Below are 19922 nucleotides of genomic sequence, written 5' to 3'. Positions count from 1 at the left end.
ATATTGTAAAAATAGTACCTTTAGCCTTCTCAGCTAAGCATCGATACTAAAATTATAAAATTGACTATTGTAAGTCAAAGTGTGGTTTACTCAAATATACGAATGATTAAAGTGTCAACAAATAAAGAGAACCAAGAAAACGCTGGCCTATATAATATAATATCTATCTGTAAATGTTATTTGTGATGTTTATCGACGATGGCGCATACCTACCAATAAAATGGAAAAAATTGAATTGTTTAATAAAGAGAATAAATGAACTATTATTTCAAATACATGATTCTAATTAGTCTTTCTTATTTTGGGTATTTTTATTTTAAAATTGAAAATTTTCATTAAATTAGGGACATAGTATAATTTGTTTTTTAACTATTATTACATTATTATTTTTACAAAATAAGAAAACTGATAACATAATTTAATTAAGTACAGCTCATATAAAATACAAAATTATTTAATAATATATATATATATATATATATATATATATATAGAGAGAGAGAGAGAGAGAGAGTACAACATTATCAGACTCAAAACGGTAGCCTCCGACAAGGAGATAATTTTCAATACTGACATCACGGAATAACTGTAATTTATTATTGTTATCATGTGCTAAACTCATGGTCAACGCGCGTTCCATGTATTCAGTTCAGTGAGCTATATACATATACAAAATAATGATATGGCTAAAACAAGCAATAGTATCTGCAAATTGCAAAACAGCTGTTGGGCAAGCCGCCGCTTTGGTGGTGGAGGTAGAATTATTGTTTTTTTCACATAATATTTTTTAGCCGCTGTTAGTTGATGGAGAATAGAGATTGTTTTTGTATGCAGTACGATAATAAATTTATACGGGTTGTGACTTGTGACAAATTGTGCAAAGTGGTAAAATTTTTTATTTTTTATTATTATTATTGTTTTATCATATTTTATTATTATTACAGATAGTAGACAATGTTATCGTCCAACATATGACTGGTGACGGTCTTTGATAATACAACACTGCGCTACCATTGTTCGTCAATAAAAAACACTTAAGCTCGGACGCGACACGATGGTTTGACACCGAATACTACCTCACCACGGATCGTATTTATGTAATAAAATAACAATAATATAATAGTTATAAAATAATAATAATAGTTTTACAATTGTATTGCCATACGGGTTTTTTGCCGCCACAGTACAGCACCGAAAACCGAAGTACACCGACGAAGTATGACTACAATAATTATTGTTTAAAAAAAAAAAGAAGAAACTTCCTAAAAAGCGAGGAAAAAAATTAACACTTAGGTAAGTCGAACTACTTATACTACTTAAACTACTTACTTTGGCTGCCTAATAATTTTATTCATTACATTATGACATTGTATTACCGAATAAAACGTTGATAATGTCAGTAACAACTTACGGAGATATTTTAACAGGCGAGTACTTTTTATTATTATTTAATCTTTAGGTATTTGAAACAAATCCGTTTACTCGTTACTTTCCTAGGCAATATTGATAATGAAAAATGGTATTAAAAACATTATTCTCCTATGCTTACGAGTATATGACGTTCGAGTCTATATCCTATTATCATTTTAAGTGTATTACTGTAATAAAATTATATTTACTGTAGTTATCCATAATATTATACCTACATTCTTACTTGCAATGCCGAAAATGGTGTTTACCTTCACGTGTAGCATTCCTGATGTTACTATTGAATGATATTGGCCTTGATATTTTTATGCTTGCTCACATCGATTGAGAATAGGAGTAATTAAATACAGTGTGATCTTTCAAGCATTGTTTCAATTCTATTCCCAATTATTTATTTAATAAATTTTACGACATTTCCGTCGACAAACTTTACATAGTTATTCTGTACCATATGGTAGGAATAGAAATGAGAAAGTATTTTTAAAAATAACTACACGCTTATCTCTTCAAACCTTAAAATCTGTTTTGACTGGCCAATAGGTTGTACTAATTTTCTATAATATTAATTTACCAAACTATACAAGGTGTTCTATATTTTTTTGTTATGCGGTTAATATTGTTTTTGCTTTTTATATTGTAAAGACATAAATCTCATTAATACAATTTTTCTTTATAGTTAAAATAAATTAAACGCTCATTCTCCGCCATTTAATGGACTTTTACATTGTTAGGGTATATTAAATAACCAATTTATAATTGTTACAGAGAACTTCTTTAACACACTTCACAATGGAAGATGAGCAGCCTGTGGCGTCTGGGTCTGTCAAGTATCATCATATTGAAGAAGACATAATAACATGGAAACACCCAAGTCATTTACTACAGCGACTTTTGGCATTATTTTTTATGTGCATAATAGGATTCGGTAAGCCTAACGCACTACAATAACTACATTGATGTTAATACCTATAGGATATGTATAATTACATGTTTATGTATTTAGATATATACAAATTAATGAGAAAAAAATTCTTATTTTAGGTTCATATTTTTGTTATGACAACCCTGGAGCATTACAAGACAATTTCTTAAAAGACATGAACCTAACTACATCGCAGTTTGTGTATCTATATTCTTGGTACGCTTGGCCAAACGTTATTCTGTGTATTGTCGGTGGATTTTTAATTGACAGGTTTGAAGTTTGATTAGTGTGCAGGAAGTCAATTAAATTGTTTTACTGCTGCTAATTATGTATTTCATTTTTAGGGTTTTTGGACTTCGTTTAGGTACCATAATTTACGCTTTATTGGTCGTGATCGGCCAAATAGTGTTTGCGGCTGGTGCGTATTTCAATACACTTTGGCTGATGCTTCTAGGCCGTCTTATATTTGGGTAAAATTTTATAAATATACATTTAAATTCTAATAAAGTTATTATAATATGAAATATCAATGTATACATAGTATTTTTCAAAGTTTTTCATCAGTAACAAAAAATTGTTTGACTATGAACTGGTTAAAACAAAAAATGTATTTTAATATAAGAACAGTTTATAAAACAGAATTTTAGTTATAAATCTTGAGTCAAATGTTAATAAATAGTTGAACTATTTTTTTGATACTGTAAAAAACTTATAAAAATATACATAGTTTCATTATAGCAAATTTCTATTCAATTTGTATGCTAACTTTATTAACCAAGATCATGTTATTTATCATTTGTAAAATACTTAAATGTATTGGGATAAATTTGTCAGACTTATTATTTAGATTAAACTACTTCACTATACATTCAATATTAAATTTCCTTATCAACCAACAATTTACTTATGCAACAATGTAAATCTAAAATAAGGGAAAGTGTACTCGTTTCAGACTTGTAAAGTTATAAAACGTATAGTTTGGTTTTAACATGCTTATTTTAACTAGTTTTTATTTTATTTTTATTAATATTGTAGTGATTATAATTTTTATAATTTATAATTAATAATTTTTTTAATTATTAGTATGACTAATAATTTGTTCATTGCAATTTACATTTTTCACTTACTTTTATAGAACTGGCGGTGAATCTTTGGCAGTTGCGCAAAATAATTATGCCGTGTTGTGGTTCAAAGGAAAGGAACTTAATATGGTGTTTGGATTTCAACTGAGTTTTGCAAGGGTGGGATCGACAGTGAATTTCCTTGTTATGGAGCCGCTGTACAAGTATGTCAAGACAGTTTATCAGGGTCCTGATAATGTGTCCATGTCCATAGTGTTACTTATAGGTAAATTGATCAAATTTCACAATTATAATTGTATAATGAGATCAGAGATAATATATTATTATGTTGTGTAATTTTTACAACGGCTTCTGTTTATTATGTTCGTACAGCGAGTTTGACTTGTGTCATTTCGTTGGTAAGCGGATTGCTGCTCGCTTGGCAAGACAAACGAGCGGAAAAATTGCTTCACCGAAAATTACCCGAGTCCGGTGAAGTTGTTAAATTGACAGACGTCAAACATTTTACCAAATCGTTTTGGCTCATATCGTTTATAATTGTTTGTTATTATGCGTCCATATTTCCATTTGTGGCTCTTGGAAAGTAAGATTGCAACCTAATTATTTAATGTGACTCGATGATAAATATATTATACTATATTACATTCATATGTATTTTTTAAGACTTGGGGTTTGTTTTAATTTAATGATTTATTCAGCGTTGTTTTATATTTACCTCAATTATGTGTTGGTAATTCATTTTTTTTTCCTAGGGTATTTTTTGAGAAAAAATATAACTATTCTCCTGGTGAAGCTAACATCATCAACGGATTGATCTACAGTTTAGGCGCCTTTCTCGCGCCTCTGTTCGGCTTTGTGATCGACAAAACTGGACGAAATGTATTTTGGGTATTCATATCAGTACTAGGAACACTAGTAGCTCATATGCTTTTGACATTTACTTTCATTAATCCATATGTGGCGATGGTGAGTGATGGTTTTCAACAAACTTCTACCTACCGTAATTTATTTATATTTTTTAAAACTCCATACTGTAATCTGTACTTTAGTTGACTATGGGAACATCGTATTCAATGTTGGCTAGTGCTTTATGGCCGTTGATCGCAATGGTTGTACCTGAATATCAGATGGGAACAGCGTACGGCATGTGAGTAATGTTCAAACGGTGTTGACAAGAAATATGACTATTAAGAGGACTGCAGCATGGTTTATACAAAAAAAAAATTAAGTATAGATATCATAAAAATAAAAACGCCACCCCATTGGTAAAGTTTTGTCTATACATTGTGAGAATTTGGTAAATCTACCCCTTAAGGGGGTTTGAGCATAACTAGTTTTCTTGCGTTTTAGACCAATAAGCGGTGCTCAATTAGACATACTTCCCAATGTTGGATTTTAATTTTTTAAATATGTATTGATATGTCGACAAATTTTCTAGGTTTCTTCTCACAAAGTCTAGAGAAAAACTTTATCAATGGGGTGGCGTTTTTTTTTTTTTGATATCTATACTTAATATTTTTATGTAAAAACCATGCTGCGGCCTCCTTAATCGTATTTTCTCAAGGATAGAGTTATTGGACTTACAAAAATACTTTTGACATGTTACAGCGCTCAAGCAGTAGAAAACCTCGGACTCGGAACCGTTGCTTTACTGACAGGTATTATAGTAGACGCTGACGGCTACTACATGGTAGAATTGTTTTTCTGCTTTTTGTTGACTGGTAATAAATTTGATACGATAGCTATCTGTAGTTATCAATGGTGACGAATAACATGAATACTTATCATTTATTTTCTAGTCGCTTTGCTGTTGTCTGCTGTTTTATGGTTGTCTGATACTTTGGATAAAGGAGAGTTAAACATGAGTATTAACCAAAGACATGAAATGGAGTCAAACAAGTAAGATCCTTTCGTCCTGTTATTAATAATAGGGTTCCGTAATGTTACAAACATGAACGGTTAAAATAAAAAAACATTCAGTTCACTAGTTAAGAGGGCATCGCACCGGTGATTTTCAATGGTAAAAACATGTTTAAGTAGACTGAAAATAACTCGCTTAATTTTAATTTTAGAGTAAAAGCACCCATTATAAAATTAAAAGAAAACAATTTTCCGGAGGGTAAGATGGTGCGTTAAAAAAAATTTTTTTTTTTTTTAACATTTAAAAATGTTAAAATAGTCGTTATTTCTAAACTATGTATTGAGCGTTAAACTTGGAATAATGAAACAAACGCACCGTCTTGCCCTCCGGAATATTGTTCTCTTTTAATTTTATAATGGGTGCTTTTACTCTAAAACCAAAATTAAGCGAGTTATTTTCAGTCTGCTTAAACATGTAGAGATGAAATTTTTTTTGAAATTTCTTTTTTGAAATCTCTTTCAAGGATGCTGTGATAGTCCGAAAAATAAATTAGTCCTAGTTATTGAACTAATAATTACACATCACAGTTAAACCTTTAAATTAAGATTTTGTGAAAAATTGCCTATACTTTACTCCTTAAAAATAGGCGGTGCGACGCCCTCTTAATAACGATTCGAACATATCGTAATATAAATATTCGTACAACAGTTACACGTGCATTTGAACGTTATATAATTACACACACAAAAACTATTCTTCTGAACTGAACGCTAAAAAATGATACGTTGAACATTGTTGGTACATTGAACATTTGTATATTTTTTATTCAAATAACATTTTTTGTTAACTTAATCATCGTTTATATAAATTATTTATTTATTTACTGTGCTTGAATTTAACATTTAACAAGTTATATATTTTAAATAATGAATGTAAGACACATTTAGCAGCTAAAGGATATCTAATTTATAATAGTTATTATTAATATTGTTATTTTTTTCATGATTCATAATTACTTTTTCTTGTTATTTAGAATTCCTCAGCCGGAACAAGAAAATCTACTTAAAGATACGACCAATGAAGACTAAAAGAACTTTTATTTATTTTTAAAATTTTATAATACCTAACTAAAAAAAAACCAGACCTATACACATTTATTATTTTTACTTGTGTATAGAATATATTAACTGACAAAATATTATCAAATTATTATGTCTTAATAGGCATATATATATGTATTATTCCAATACTTATCTTGAAACCTAATGTATATCAATATTAAATATAATATAAATACACTATTTATAAAATATCACATACAATTATTATAGCTTATTAAATTAATTAATAACGTTTTAGAATTATTTATCGTTTACTATACTAGTTATTAGTTTATTATACTATTATTTCGATTTACACTCTCTGTTAAGTTAAAATTTTATACTTTCAATAATTTTTATTATTAATATTATCGTAGTGTTTATAATTTTAATGTTTTTTTTATCATTTCCTCTTTATCTATTAAAACAAATTTTTTTGCGTGTTAGTTATGTTCCTTAATTTTTTTTTATAAATATTATATTTTGTTACCAAATACCTAAGCGTAACGTATTATTAATTAAAATTTTTATTCAGTAAAAAAGACTAGTAAAATTTTATTTGTGATGTTAATATTATATTATTATTATTATTATTATATTTAATATTAGGACTGCTCCTTAAAGATTATCGAATAATCTTTGTTGTTTTTTATTTTGTTAACACATATTTTATATTATTTACAAAAAAAAATAAAATGTATACAAAAGTAAAAAATAATTGTAAAACGATTTTGTATTAAGCGACCATACATCAACATATAATTTGTGTTTAAAATATAGATAATCAAAAATATATATATTTATTATTATTACCTTGTATCGTAACTGATTTATATAAAGACGAGCATTTCACTCGACAACAGCGAAATGTCTCGAAATGTGTATAGTATACATTTTAATAAATAAAATTATATATTATACCAAAAAATTATAGTAGTTGCTTTTATTGGCGCTAGCTGTTAGAATTCTTTAACTACTTATTTATATCTCAGTTTCTGTGATGACTGCAATTGTCAAAAACTAACTATCGAAGCTTCTTGTCGATGGCTACAATGTAACTATGTGCTTGCAAATTTGTTAATATTTTACTGTATGTTATACCTAATCAAATCGAGCAAAATTAGAAACCTTACAATAGCTGGTAAATTAAGGGTGTTCCCAAAACATACAGATTGGATAAACACCGTAATGATAACAAAAATAATTGAAATCAATATTGATTGCATACAACGATGCAAATATGACTAAATAACTTAATTATTTATTTTATTAGCCATGTTCCAACAAACCTAAAAGTTAATGTTATGTTATTATAAAATCTAAACAAATAATAAGAAAATATTGATGATTATTAAATCTTTGCTAGTATTCTACATTTTTATGTTATCTATTTTAACAAAATACTCTTGAATTCTAAAGTCAAGCTTAAATACTTTTATCGGATAATAATTTTGGTGTTTAACGAATATAAAAGTAACAACATTCTTGTAAGGTAGCATAGTAATTTATTAAAAGGTTTGAAAGTACAAGTTAAATATTGGATACAGTTGAATATCTTAGTATACATACATACGATTAATAAGTATTAAAGACCATACATATAATTACATTTATTATTAAAATTTTCTATTACATAATATTATAACTTAACGATGAAGATACTGTAAAATAAACAAGGTTAGTGGTTACTCCGAAATGTTATTAAGCAATATTTTTATAATCCAGGAGGTATAAATTACTCAGAGAAACAGTTTTACAGGGAATATGTAACTTAGATTCTCACAAACACATTTTTTCTTGTCTTTTTCTAATTTGATTGAGCATCGCAAATTTTAAATTTAATTAAATATTTTCAGTAAACTAAAATGTTATTTTTTTTTATACAATTTTGGATTTTTCCTTATAAATGAAAACTAAATAAATAATAATTATTATTAGTTTATATTCTTTGCAAATAGTTTTTAACTTAGCAAATACCTAATTTTGTTTTAAAACTATTTTTATAGTGTAACTAAGTCGACATATTTTCAAATTAACTAAACTTCAACTAGGTAGTTTAACTAGTCAATAACAATTAACCTATTATGCCATATTGACTAGTTATACGACCATAAATTATGATATCTATAGTTTATGGTTTGGTATAGATAGTTTAGTATTTCCTAACCTTGTTTCTTAATAGCTAGTTGAAAAAAAAAACATAATAATATTACAGGTTACTATTTTTCTATTATACGTATATTTTTTATGGTTTTCGCATGTAAAGTTACATAATAGATATATAAGTACGAATAATAGTAGTTATACGTTTAGGTAAATTAATATCTGTTAATAGTTATATTAATATAAATAGTTAGTTTATTTTCTAATATAATATTATGCTAACTTTATCTGTCAAAGGTATACTCTATGTAATTTGTACTATCGTGGTCAATTTTCAAGGATTGCAAAATTGTGCTATTGCAACTCCGTCAAAATGTTAGGTAACGCGAGAGGATGTACTCGCACCCCCGAATTTGTGCCATTTAAGGCTATGTAGAATATAATATTAGCTCTAGTAACGACCAATAATTATTATATAAACCTAAATTAATTTCGAAAGGATTAAAAAAAAAAAACGACCCAAAGTAGTATAGCTTGTTATTTTTTATGGGAAGCAGGTTGAGGTTTTTTGCGCCGTCGCTCTCTTCTCGGCAAATCGTCAAATGTCATTTCACTATGGCAAAGCGATGCACTGTCTTCCGTTTGATCATCGACGGCCATAGCTTGAGGATTTGGTGTTAATCGCGATCGGATCTTTACCGGGATTGTCAGTTGATCGATGGCCAGGTCATCTGAAATTCAATAAGTATAAACGTTTTGGACTCAACATCTGACCTAGGGCAGTCCGCAGAGACAAACCTGCCAGAATGAATGATTCGTGTGAGAGCAAAAAGTACTCTGGAACTTAACCTATGACCTATATTAAGGTATACACGTGTGTTAGGAGCGTAAGGGGAAACAAATCATTCTCAAAGTTAAACTAAAATGTTATCTATGATTAGCGACTTAGAGGGACACGCAGGTTAGAAGGATAGACAACTAATTTGGAGTTAAATTGAACAGTTGACAGCTGAAAAAACACTCACCGTACGGTACCATGCCGATATGTTGGTGTATGTAATTTTTAGTGTAATACGAAGCTCTTTTAAGGTAGTCTAGAGTGTCGGTCTTTCCGTTTCTGATGTTTTCAAGTGCAGTAGCCAGATGGGAATTGCATGTGTCTCCACGGCTAAGAACAATTGACGATTCGACCTGACAGTACAAAGTATGTGTTTTAATTAAACCTCAGCTCAAGGCTATGATGCATTGAATTGAAAGCATTAAGCGTTTTTTTTTTTGTTGTAAAATCTCACCCTTCGACCGTTCATCAACTGTGATGCTTCTTTACGAACTCTGTATTCGACTAAACGTAATCTATCTGTAAGAAACAGATAAAGTGCACACTGCGATTAACGGTTACGGTTAAAATCGTCGAAGAAAATAGAAATTTGTCGTTGTAGTATGCATGTTTAAGCAAAACTGTTTAGTATGTGAATTTCGGATGTGAAAAAAATACCATAAAATTTCCAGACCGGAGGGTGAACGCCAATTAGGCTTCTCAGAGAACTGTGAAAACTTTCGATGAAATTGTTGACCCGGATATCTTGACTGTGTACTGTAAAGGCCGCTGGTCCCACCAATCCTATCCAAAAAAATTGAACGAATTCGAATAGTTTATGAAACTGATTCATTTTCAGTCTACAGGCCATCTTCTGTATGGCTTCAAAAGCTCCAACAATGTGAAAGTCCTTTGGAAACTTGGCAACGACTTTCGGTGGGAGAAGTGGCAGGGCTACAATCTGTAAGCAATACGAAACGGTACACGATCAATGTTTATCATTCGACTAGTATTAACTGTTTAGTAGGCAGAGCTTGGTAAAATCTCCAAAAAAAGCGATTTTGAAAATCCCAAATTTAAACTGATTAAAATATAATTTTTAGGTTAATAAATGGGTTTTGTCCAGCTCTGTCCGTAGATAATAAATTAAACGAAATTCACCAATCGCAAAATTGTAGCATATCTGTAATCACTATGGATCAATGGCACCATATCATTTTTTTGTACGAATCCTATTATACTCTAGAAAAAAAAAATATAAAATTATTATTAAGTTAAAAATTAATTTTAAGAATTTTCAGATTTTCCGTAAGTCGCTTAATGGGATTATCGTATAAGGTGTCCTATCTATAATAGCTAGTTTAAGTAGAGAATTCACATCCTCATTTTGTTACCATAAGGACCGAACAGCCTTTTATCTTATATTATGGAGAGTGGGTTTGGGAAAATCCTAAGGGATATTAGTTATGATTACTTTAGCAAATATTTGATACTCACCTGATTAAAGTAAAACCAACATCCTACCACTTTGCACTTAGGAATTACTTTTTTTATCGAACTTCTTAAAGTTGTTTCGAAATTCGAAATTATTTTTATTTTTTTCCAGTCGAATAAGTTGACTAGTAATTCTTTACGAAGGTATTCCAAAAGTCGTAAATAAACGCCTTCCGTTTTACCGTTGAGAATTGCATAAGCCACAGGAACACACTGAAAATTAATCGTACACAGTTGTATTATTTCGATTGGTTGTCAATATAATGCAAATATAAAGTTAATGTTATAATATTGTAGTAACGAGGGAAAAAAAATACAGACTTCTTGTATACTAAAGTCAGTGCACCGGCTTAAGCCTGATCTAATGTTGGGATTCACTCTAAATATTTAAGACTTTAAGAGCAACCGTTAAGTAATAATACCCACATTTACCGGCCGTTTTAGTTACAGCTGATAAAACTATCAAATAATATTATAATTTATAATCGTGCTAAAAAAATCATATTATTTTTAAAAATATTCATAAAAAAATAACTAATCAAAAATTGAATTGGTCATCTCAAAAACGACATAAATCATTAAATTTTACAGTCCTTTTAAAAAAGGTTTATGTTGTTTTTGAAATGACCGATTCAATTGCATATAGGATTTGTCACCAAACCTAAGTTACGGTAATAAGTAAATGTTTTTGTAGGTGTAACTATTTTTTATACTCGAAACACTTTTTAGAAAGGGCGGATTAAAAATACGACATGTTCTCTTAACGAAAGTCGTGTACTCGCTAACGCCATTTATTAACTTTGTATACTTTTTGTATGTAATTCACACGAACACAGAGACTAGTAAACCAGCTATCATACTATAGGAATAATAACTATAATTGTGGGAAAACGACTTGACCATCCGGTGTTCGTTACTTCAATTAGTTCGGATAGTGGAAACATGTTCAAGTGAGTTGAATTTCCAAACCTAACGGTCGTCCTGTGGGTAGATACATGTGTTCAAGTGTGAACTTACAAATTTATTCAATACCGCGTGTATGGTCACTAGTTGGTCGACATCGGACGGAGAAAGAGGGACGACGCCCAACGACGAGTCCACGACGAGGGTGTTCGCTTTAATTAAATGATGCTTGTTCTTTAGGAGAAACTCTACATTGGAAAACACTAGTCCACCGGTGATGACCGTTTCGTTTTCCACATATTCCAAAGTACTTCGAAAAAACGGCACGTCGTTATCGTCATCGGTAGTGTTCAAAAGGCGCAATCCCCAAACCTCTGACACTATGGTTTCCGCCATTCTTTTTAAGTTCTCCGGTACAGGCGGATTACGTTTGCTGCGAACGAGTCGCATTATATCGAAAGCTTTGCACCTGGGAATTTCGATTGCAGCGTTAGGAAATCTAGAAAAAAAAAATCCAGACAAATTATTTTATGCTGCTATGTAGCTGGTAGATGACTGGTTTATGTTGGCCTGTGTAATAAACTTGGCCGCCAATAAGTTGACTAATTTCAACAGAAAAATATCTACGAACTAGGTAACACCATACCTCCTGCACGCATTATCGTAAATGTCTTTTAACGGTGAATTGTCTTTGGAAGGAGCTTCTCTTAATACCTCCAAAAATAGAGCTATTTCTATGTCGTTTCCCGGCCCATGACAATGCTGGTGATGGACGATAATGGGACTGTTTTCCGGTATCAGCGGCATGGTGGCTGTCGACCTACAGCCTAGATTGTTCTTTGAACAACGTAATTTCCTAAAATTGATAATTGTATCGTTACTTAAAATATAAATAATCGCGGTGACCGTATTTATCTGATAATTCTGGGGTACTTGCTCACCTATTATTCGATGTCGTACTTGTTTGGATGTAAGTAAAATTTTGGCCATCCGCGAACATTAATTTGCCATTAATGTCGTAAAATTTTCTTGACGGAAATTGTCCGTGACTACTCGAAAACTTTACCGTGCACACTGTTGGCGAATGACATCGTGATCGTCTGTATTGTTCTGACAAAATAGAAATATTTTTCAGCCCTTAAAAATCGTTTGATTTAGTTCAACTTCACATGAAATCCCAACAGAGTCCCACAGACGAAATTACCTATAGAACTTTGCTTCCGAATTTCAGCCAAGATGAACTCCACTTTTTGGCTTAGCGCATTTCCATCATCTCTTGTTTGACCGCTTTAACAATATAATTATTTAACAATTAAATTATAGAACGACTAGTTAAATTGAAACTTAGGTAGGGTACCCTAGTAATTCCAATGCTTATTAGGGGTTTAAGTATGAAATGGGAACAAATTTACACATAAATTAAATTACGTATTTTGTTTGCCGTAACACTTACTTAAGCTGATTAGCTGCAGATTTTCTTGTAATTCTTCTTTTTGAATAATCATGTTCGTTTTTTATGAAATCTATATTTTATAGCATAAAAATACATAGATTTTAATTTGCTTGTGGTCATATTATCTACGTCATAATTACTTTTCTATTTCACCGAAATGTAACAATAGGCACATTTTTGTTTATAATTTAAAAGTAGGTTATATAATATTATGTCATGCGTATTACATCTACACAAATAAGTATTTATCGAACGCTTTGATTAAGGCAAAAGCACAATTAGTGTGTACTGGGTAAAGCTAATATTTTAATATAGCAGATATAAAATTATAAAAATGCCATGATCCATGTATATTGATACAATAATATAATGGGGCCGGGAAAGTAGTTTGGAAACTAGTATATATTTTTAGAAGTAATTAAGTATTATTAATATAAAATATGTAAATTTAAGAAAATATTTGTTTGTAAATCTGATTAAAAAAATGCCTACTATGAAATTTAAAAAAAAATTATGTTTAAGTCGTATATAATATACATTTTTATGGATTTTTGTATTCAGAGTAATGCCGTATATTGTAGCAATGACTTTTTGTGGTAATTAATGCTAACCCATATAAAATTCTACTAACTTATCAAGTGTGTAATTTGACATTATAGATGTCTTTGAAACGTTTACAGGACGTTAACTTACTGAAAACTTCAACATCAGGGGATTGGTTCTGAATCTCTTTTGAGATGGCTCCTATTTGTTTGCTGGTCTCAGTTAGCATAGATACTTCTTGGTCAAGTTTACAATCTTTAACGCTAAAACAGTATACATAATTACACAATCAAACTATTAAATGATTATTTCAATTTTTAAGCAAATTGTAGATTTTACGATGCTTTTATCGATTTTTGTATTTCTACCGTCTACAAAATCGCGAAACATTTATTAAAGTGATTTTTTTTACTTTCAGTTATAATAACTCTTGTGACCTCCCCACCCTAGTATGGTGAGTCCCATTATGCCTCGTCTTATTTAATATTATATATTTTTGAAAATGTTATTAGGGATTTTCTTGTCAATTTTCGGAAGTGTAAAGTAAAAATTATAGTTTTGATTATTTCGGTTTTTTTAATAATGATGCTATTAGCAATTTTATTTTGAAATTAAGGACTTAAAAAAGCCAAATAACGGGTACTTGGTATATCACGAATATTGGAATATCACGAGAATGGCGAATTCCCCTACTACCCCTTTAAGTAGGGTAACAACTTAGTTATATTATTTTTACAGTGATTAAATATTATACTTAGAACAATGCGGTTCTGGAGTTTGCTTCTTTTCGTCGTTGTGCTCTTGCTCAGCGATGTGATTGCTTTCTTTTGGTTCGCCATCTAGTCATAAATAATGAACATTGTAAATAATCTAGAGTAGGTACAGTAGGTGTACTTAACTAGGAGTCTTGTTAAGATATTAGTAGATATATATTTGTTACCTACCGGAATGTGAATCTAAAATTGGAGTTGCACCGTCCATCGTGAACTTCAACGAGGCAAAAACAACAGGCAGAAACAGACGCAGTAATAAGCACAGACCGCGGACGACAAATATCAATAATGCTACAAACAAAGGTCCAAGGGTGCACCGTGTAGGGATGTAAAAAGCCATGCGCTGTTGCTGCTGCTGCTGCTGCTGCTGTTAACGGTGAAAACCGTAGTTGGCTGGCACGCCGGTTGTCATGGAATAAAGTACAAAGTGTGTTGTAACAATGAGCTTATGATATATGATGACTTAAAAATAAGTCTGTCTAAAATGTGATTGACAACCAAATCCAATTACCTGTTTACTGTAAATACATTTTTTTAACTCTTCACATAAAACTACATGTGTACGTGGAAATTAAAAAACCGCCATTATTGTTATTGTTTCTATTATTGATTATTCATTGGCCTACTAACAGCTTGTGGACGGCACGGCGCCGTCCACAACTCATTCCCTGTCTATATCTTATCAGTCAAACATATGGACACAATATAGATAATATGTTGGAATATCCAATAGCCAATAGGGCGTAGGAGGCAAGTATGACAGTTAGATCAAAAAGCAAGAAAACTTACCTTTTGCAATTAAAATAGATTTCTTATTAATTTATCTTTTTACTACCGCAGAATAAAGGAAAAAATACAAGTATATATACTAAGAAGTGTGTTATGACTTGCTAAAATTAGCTAAGATTTGCACTTAAGCCGATTTCTCCTTGAATATTAATAATATTTTATGTACAACCTAAATGGGTTTTTCTCTACTTTGTATGTAACCAAAAGGTTAACAACACTATAAATGTAAATTATAAATTCAATTTATTTATGCAAATACTAAGAAACCGTATACTTTGTACAACTGGATATTGCGAAAATGCGCAAATAAACACATTAAATATTGTATAAATTATATGTATCCGACAATGTTCCGCGAATTACAGTGGACAGCTTGCCAATTCACCAACGACCCGGACTCAAGGATTAACGATTGCACAACTTGAAAAAGGTCACCAATGCGGGGATGCCAATGACTCCTTCCATTTCACCCGGATGGCAATTTTGCGTAAATACCAGCCGATTTGCAGGGCAGAGGCAGAGTGTCCTGGCTGTGTATTGCTCAACATACCTGCAACAAGACACTCGTTATACTGTTTGTGTATTGAATTTATGCTTGTGAAAATACATAGCTTACCATATCTTTGTTATTGAAAGTATTCTTTTAATTTAAAACATCCAAATTCCATCTTCAACCTTTGTGTTCAAAGTCTTCAAAGGCCATAGACTTTACAAGTGTAAAACAATGACAATTACGTAGTCATCTAGATGACATAATATAATATGATTTCACGTTTAGATGTGGAGGTACAAATTTAAGTATTTTGTGTTTAGTATCAGTAACGGGCGAGAATAAAGAGGATGATGGATAGAATGAAATAGTGGAAATGGTAAGAGGCAACGGGTGTTTTGTGTGACAAAACAAGAACATGTGTACATCTGTATGAGTGCAGCCACAAAATGAGGGATAAGAAATAATAAAACTGGTAAGAGATATTACAGTAAGATTTAGCCAGTTTGCGATTTATGTAGATCGGTGAATCGATGCTGAAAAGGATTGGTGTTATTTACGTAAAAGCACAAATGTCTTTACATGTTCGGAGTAGACAAAGAGATTTAAGACGAAAGTAAAAAAATATGTAGAATAGGGTTGCAAAATATTCGTAGGGAATAAACTGTAAAGCGCAGAAATACATTTCTGTATCACGACTTTGTTAGCTTAAAATATATTTTTTGAAAGGTAATAAACAGGTAAAATTTGTTACGATGATACTCTAACCCGGTCTAACGTATCGACGGCAAAAACTTGTTTCAGGTACTCCGTCCAGCAGTGTGCTAGATCCAAAGGGATCTTATAACTCATAAACGGTCTTTCCACGCAGGGCATAAATCGTATTAAAACACTAATTCTCGATTTCGCCTTTTTGCTTCAACACGGTTTGATTGCAGAATAAGAGGCGAGTTGGGATTTTCGTGGGAGGAAAAATGACTATGCAATATGAATTATTGTAAACATGATTTCTTTTCGAGACGTTAATTTTTGCTTTGCTTTCAACGCAAGACGCAAGACTCTATACTGTCCGGGTTTGATCATGGTTGCATAAAAGTACTGCAATCTAGCGGTGGATTTTCTACTACTTGTTCGATGTATGCGTCGTTTGCCAGCAATTATAGAGGGCGCTGTTGTAATGATATTATATATATAAAATAACGATTGTTTTTTTAACAGAGTGCAGCTGTTAATTTGCTGCAAAACGGCAGTCGTCTAGCAATTAGCTCGGTATGGCCGATACTTCTGATAGCTCTTAACGTTTTGTTACATTGACGCTCGTAAACGTCCAAGTAAAATACTGATTTAATTCTCCACACGTCACAAGCATGTAATATTATAAAACGATGTGCACAACACTTAGAAGGGTAGCGTTAAGTACGGATATTTAGCAATTTTTAAACGGTGATCGTGCCGATCAGTTAGAGATTAAGTCGGAGCGCGTTGGCGACCCACGTGAGAATGGCGACTTCGAGCTTCAGCGTGGGCATGTAGACGACAAACAGTAGCCAAAAGACGGTGACGAGCAAACAAATTTGAAAAGCGAACACCAGCGATTTGGACCCAAAGTCTCGCACGTGCATGGTGCTGGCAATGTCAAGACTGCGATCCAAAACGAACTGTGCTAAGTGCGTGAACATTGCTACAAGTGGTACGACGCCAGTGATCAATCCGAAAACCTGATGTACCGTGACCGCGACCACGGCGAAGAGGGCGGACAACACGTGCAAGAAGTTGATCTGCTCGGCCGATTGACCGGAAAGTTTGAACACATATCTGTTCAGGTCGTCTCTCATCAGCATCAACACATTCATGACCCCATATTGCGGCCCGTGTTCCTGTACATTCTGACGGCAAAATTAACGAGAGGCTTTAAACATCACAACATGCTAATACTTACTGGGGTGTTTGGCGGTTAAAAAAATGGTTGCCAAACACTTTTGAGAAAGTGCAATAAAAAATGTGTGTTAAAAGTGCACATTCTAATTATTCAATTTCAAGTTATTACCAAATATTTGAGTATAGGAATTAGGAGACTTTTCGAGAAAAAAAGGGTACAAACTTTCCGCCGAAATCGAAGCCTAAAACTAAAAGATACACTGTCTCCTCCCGATCAAAAAGGCTTAAAGTTATAAATTTACAAGGCTTACTTACACAGTCATTTAAAGATTACCAAATGAATAGTAAAAATCTTATTTTTGAAATTTTTAAACAACTTCTAAAGCAATTATAAGCAAAAACAAAGGATATTATTTAATTATTAATCAGTTAAATTAATTAAAAAGTAATTTAAATCTATAGATTATATTTTACTAAATTTAAACCGTTGGCTGCTGGGTTATTATAAAAAAAAGTTTAATAAAACAAAATACAAAAGAGTTACTGACTACTGTTTACATATAAAAATAAAATATGTTCTTTAATTGATCATTAAACAGCATAGAAAATTATCAGAAGATTTAGAAATAAATCAATCATTGAAGTTTACAGAGCTAATAATATAATAAGAAAAAAACTGATCATTTTTTCAATTTAATTTATATAATGCCAATCAGTTTAATAAGTGAACTAATTTGTAGGTACACATGCCTCATGAGTTTCCTAGAATTTATCACAAGTTCACATTCAAAGATTATACCAAGCATTTATCAAAGATTCTTAAAGTTTGTATACAGTTTATATATATATCAGTTGGTACACATACACATGAACACCCGCAGGAAATTTATCAGGAAGGGTCATAATGAAATTTCGTTTTTTTGGGCTTACATTTTAAACCTCTCTACAGTATATCGTTATAGACAACTTTTATTTTTCTTTATCAATTTTATATTTATAAATCTATAATAAAGTCAAAATATCGATTAAAAGTTTATTTAAACAATAATAAAAGTTAACATTTTCAAAATAATATTTGACATCCAGTGGGCGGGCAAATGCCCTGTCTTGCCCCCACCACCGGGAGCCCATGCATATACATTTTTGAAAATTGTTGGAAACCACTCACTTAGTAAAGATATTCTATAATATATTATGTATTTACTTGAAAAACAGTTAATACATACCTGTGGGTTCATGGAACACTGCATAATGGTATTGTACGTAAAATTTTCGTTCTATAAATATAGATCAACGTTTATCAGAAAGCATCTACAGCGTAAAACATTAGTTTCGTTATCACTGTATTATGATTGTTTTTGTTAAAATGTCGTTTCTAGGCAATTCAACATTTTAATAATAAAATTTATAACATGTGAGTATTCTTTTGTTAAGTAATGAACAACATAAGTCCTGAGACTCTGAGAGTAGTGTTTAATATTTAATTTTTATAAAACATCAAATATATAATAATTAAAAGTTAATTTCACTAAATGAATGTTACTAATAGCCATTTGTCGTATATGAAGCAAATATTCTAATACATGTAACATATAACAGTACACTTAGTCACTCTAGCGTCATAGACCCAATTTAAATTTTTAACTCGGGGGGGTGGGGAGGGCTGGACATTTTTCTTAAATATATATGGGACATTCTGAGTCAAACCACGCGGTCATCGGCCTGACCTCCTCAAATTTTTAAAAATTTTTTTTTTTTAAACTTCTTTTGGTCTAGTAAAAGATTTCTAGTTTCTTTTTAATTTTTATCACAAATTTTTGCCTTAAAAATAGAGGTTTCTTATGTTAATTTAAAAAAAATGGATTTCGACCAGTTTTAAATTTCTGAAATTTTTATCATAAAATCAGAGACTTAAATAAAATCTTTTCGTCTAATAACGGGAATGGGCCAAGATTTATTTCTATTTTTTTTTTAATAATGAAAATTTTCCCGAGTGATCACCCATCCTGGATCAAGCAGTAACGGACACAGCTTAACCTCAGATGCCGCGTGGCACACTGCGTCCACACTATGCCCCTGTATTATTTTTAATGTTATTCGTAAGGAAAATTGTTCACTTTTTACTCCCAAAATATGCAAAATATAAAAATTTACCAAGATATGTTTTATTTTATTTTTTTAAATAAGAAAACTGAAATTAAAATTTTTTTTTCAGATCTTGAAAAAAACAAATTTTCTATATATAAAAAAAAAAAAAAAAATAGTAAGATGTAAGAATTTAAAATG

The 19922-nt window shown here is 31.0% G+C and overlaps 2 protein-coding genes across 4 annotated transcripts; one reads left to right on the top strand and one right to left on the bottom strand.

Moving 5' to 3' along the window:
* The first annotated feature begins 774 nt into the window (after positions 1-774).
* Positions 775-6647, top strand: LOC126836508 (major facilitator superfamily domain-containing protein 1-like). Of its 3 annotated transcripts, XM_050569995.1 has the most exons (13): positions 775-885; positions 945-1097; positions 1185-1293; positions 2194-2353; positions 2470-2620; positions 2695-2820; positions 3486-3697; positions 3805-4015; positions 4185-4398; positions 4482-4579; positions 5041-5153; positions 5232-5331; positions 6327-6647. In XM_050569995.1, exons 4-13 carry the CDS (start codon positions 2218-2220, stop codon positions 6379-6381), a joined length of 1416 nt encoding a protein of 471 aa, XP_050425952.1. In that variant the 5' UTR covers positions 775-885; positions 945-1097; positions 1185-1293; positions 2194-2217; the 3' UTR covers positions 6382-6647. The 3 variants fall into 3 exon arrangements, with proteins under 3 accessions (XP_050425952.1, XP_050425953.1, XP_050425954.1); XM_050569996.1 differs by having other exon boundaries at positions 945-1293; positions 2196-2353; XM_050569997.1 differs by lacking the exons at positions 775-885; positions 945-1097; positions 1185-1293 and adding an exon at positions 1311-1427.
* Positions 6648-9021: 2374 nt separating this feature from the next.
* LOC126837029 (uncharacterized) lies at positions 9022-14781 on the bottom strand. Its single transcript, XM_050570750.1, has 14 exons — positions 14651-14781; positions 14461-14545; positions 13857-13969; positions 13164-13233; positions 12915-12997; positions 12652-12847; positions 12357-12566; positions 11825-12209; positions 10811-11020; positions 10475-10555; positions 9992-10274; positions 9789-9853; positions 9522-9687; positions 9022-9227 (listed from the first exon to the last, which is right to left on the bottom strand). Exons 1-14 carry the CDS (start codon positions 14685-14687, stop codon positions 9034-9036), a joined length of 2178 nt encoding a protein of 725 aa, XP_050426707.1. The 5' UTR covers positions 14688-14781; the 3' UTR covers positions 9022-9033.
* Between the last annotated feature and the right edge of the window lie 5141 nt (positions 14782-19922).

Source organism: Adelges cooleyi, unplaced genomic scaffold (assembly GCF_023614345.1).
Source record: "Adelges cooleyi isolate 19-005CV unplaced genomic scaffold, UGA_ACOO_1.1 ACOO_flye_CR_arks_rails_tigmint_CR_PRNA_247, whole genome shotgun sequence".
In the NCBI taxonomy this organism is placed as follows: Eukaryota; Metazoa; Arthropoda; class Insecta; order Hemiptera; family Adelgidae; genus Adelges; species Adelges cooleyi.
This window is presented reverse-complemented; position numbering and strand designations above follow the sequence as displayed.

Excerpts from the sequence above, each read along its gene's own strand:
- LOC126836508 (XM_050569995.1), top strand. The coding sequence starts at position 2,218 with ATGGAAGATGAGCAGCCTGTGGCGTCTGGGTCTGTCAAGTATCATCAT. Across the intron at positions 4,580-5,040 it reads ATGGGAACAGCGTACGGCAT|CGCTCAAGCAGTAGAAAACC; the intron begins GTGAGTAATGTT and ends GACATGTTACAG. Across the intron at positions 5,332-6,326 it reads CATGAAATGGAGTCAAACAA|AATTCCTCAGCCGGAACAAG; the intron begins GTAAGATCCTTT and ends CTTGTTATTTAG.
- LOC126837029 (XM_050570750.1), bottom strand. The coding sequence starts at position 14,687 with ATGGACGGTGCAACTCCAATTTTAGATTCACATTCCG. Across the intron at positions 14,546-14,650 it reads AATTTTAGATTCACATTCCG|ATGGCGAACCAAAAGAAAGC; the intron begins GTAGGTAACAAA and ends ATTTATGACTAG. Across the intron at positions 13,234-13,856 it reads CCCTGATGTTGAAGTTTTCA|ATTTCATAAAAAACGAACAT; the intron begins GTAAGTTAACGT and ends TATAAAATATAG.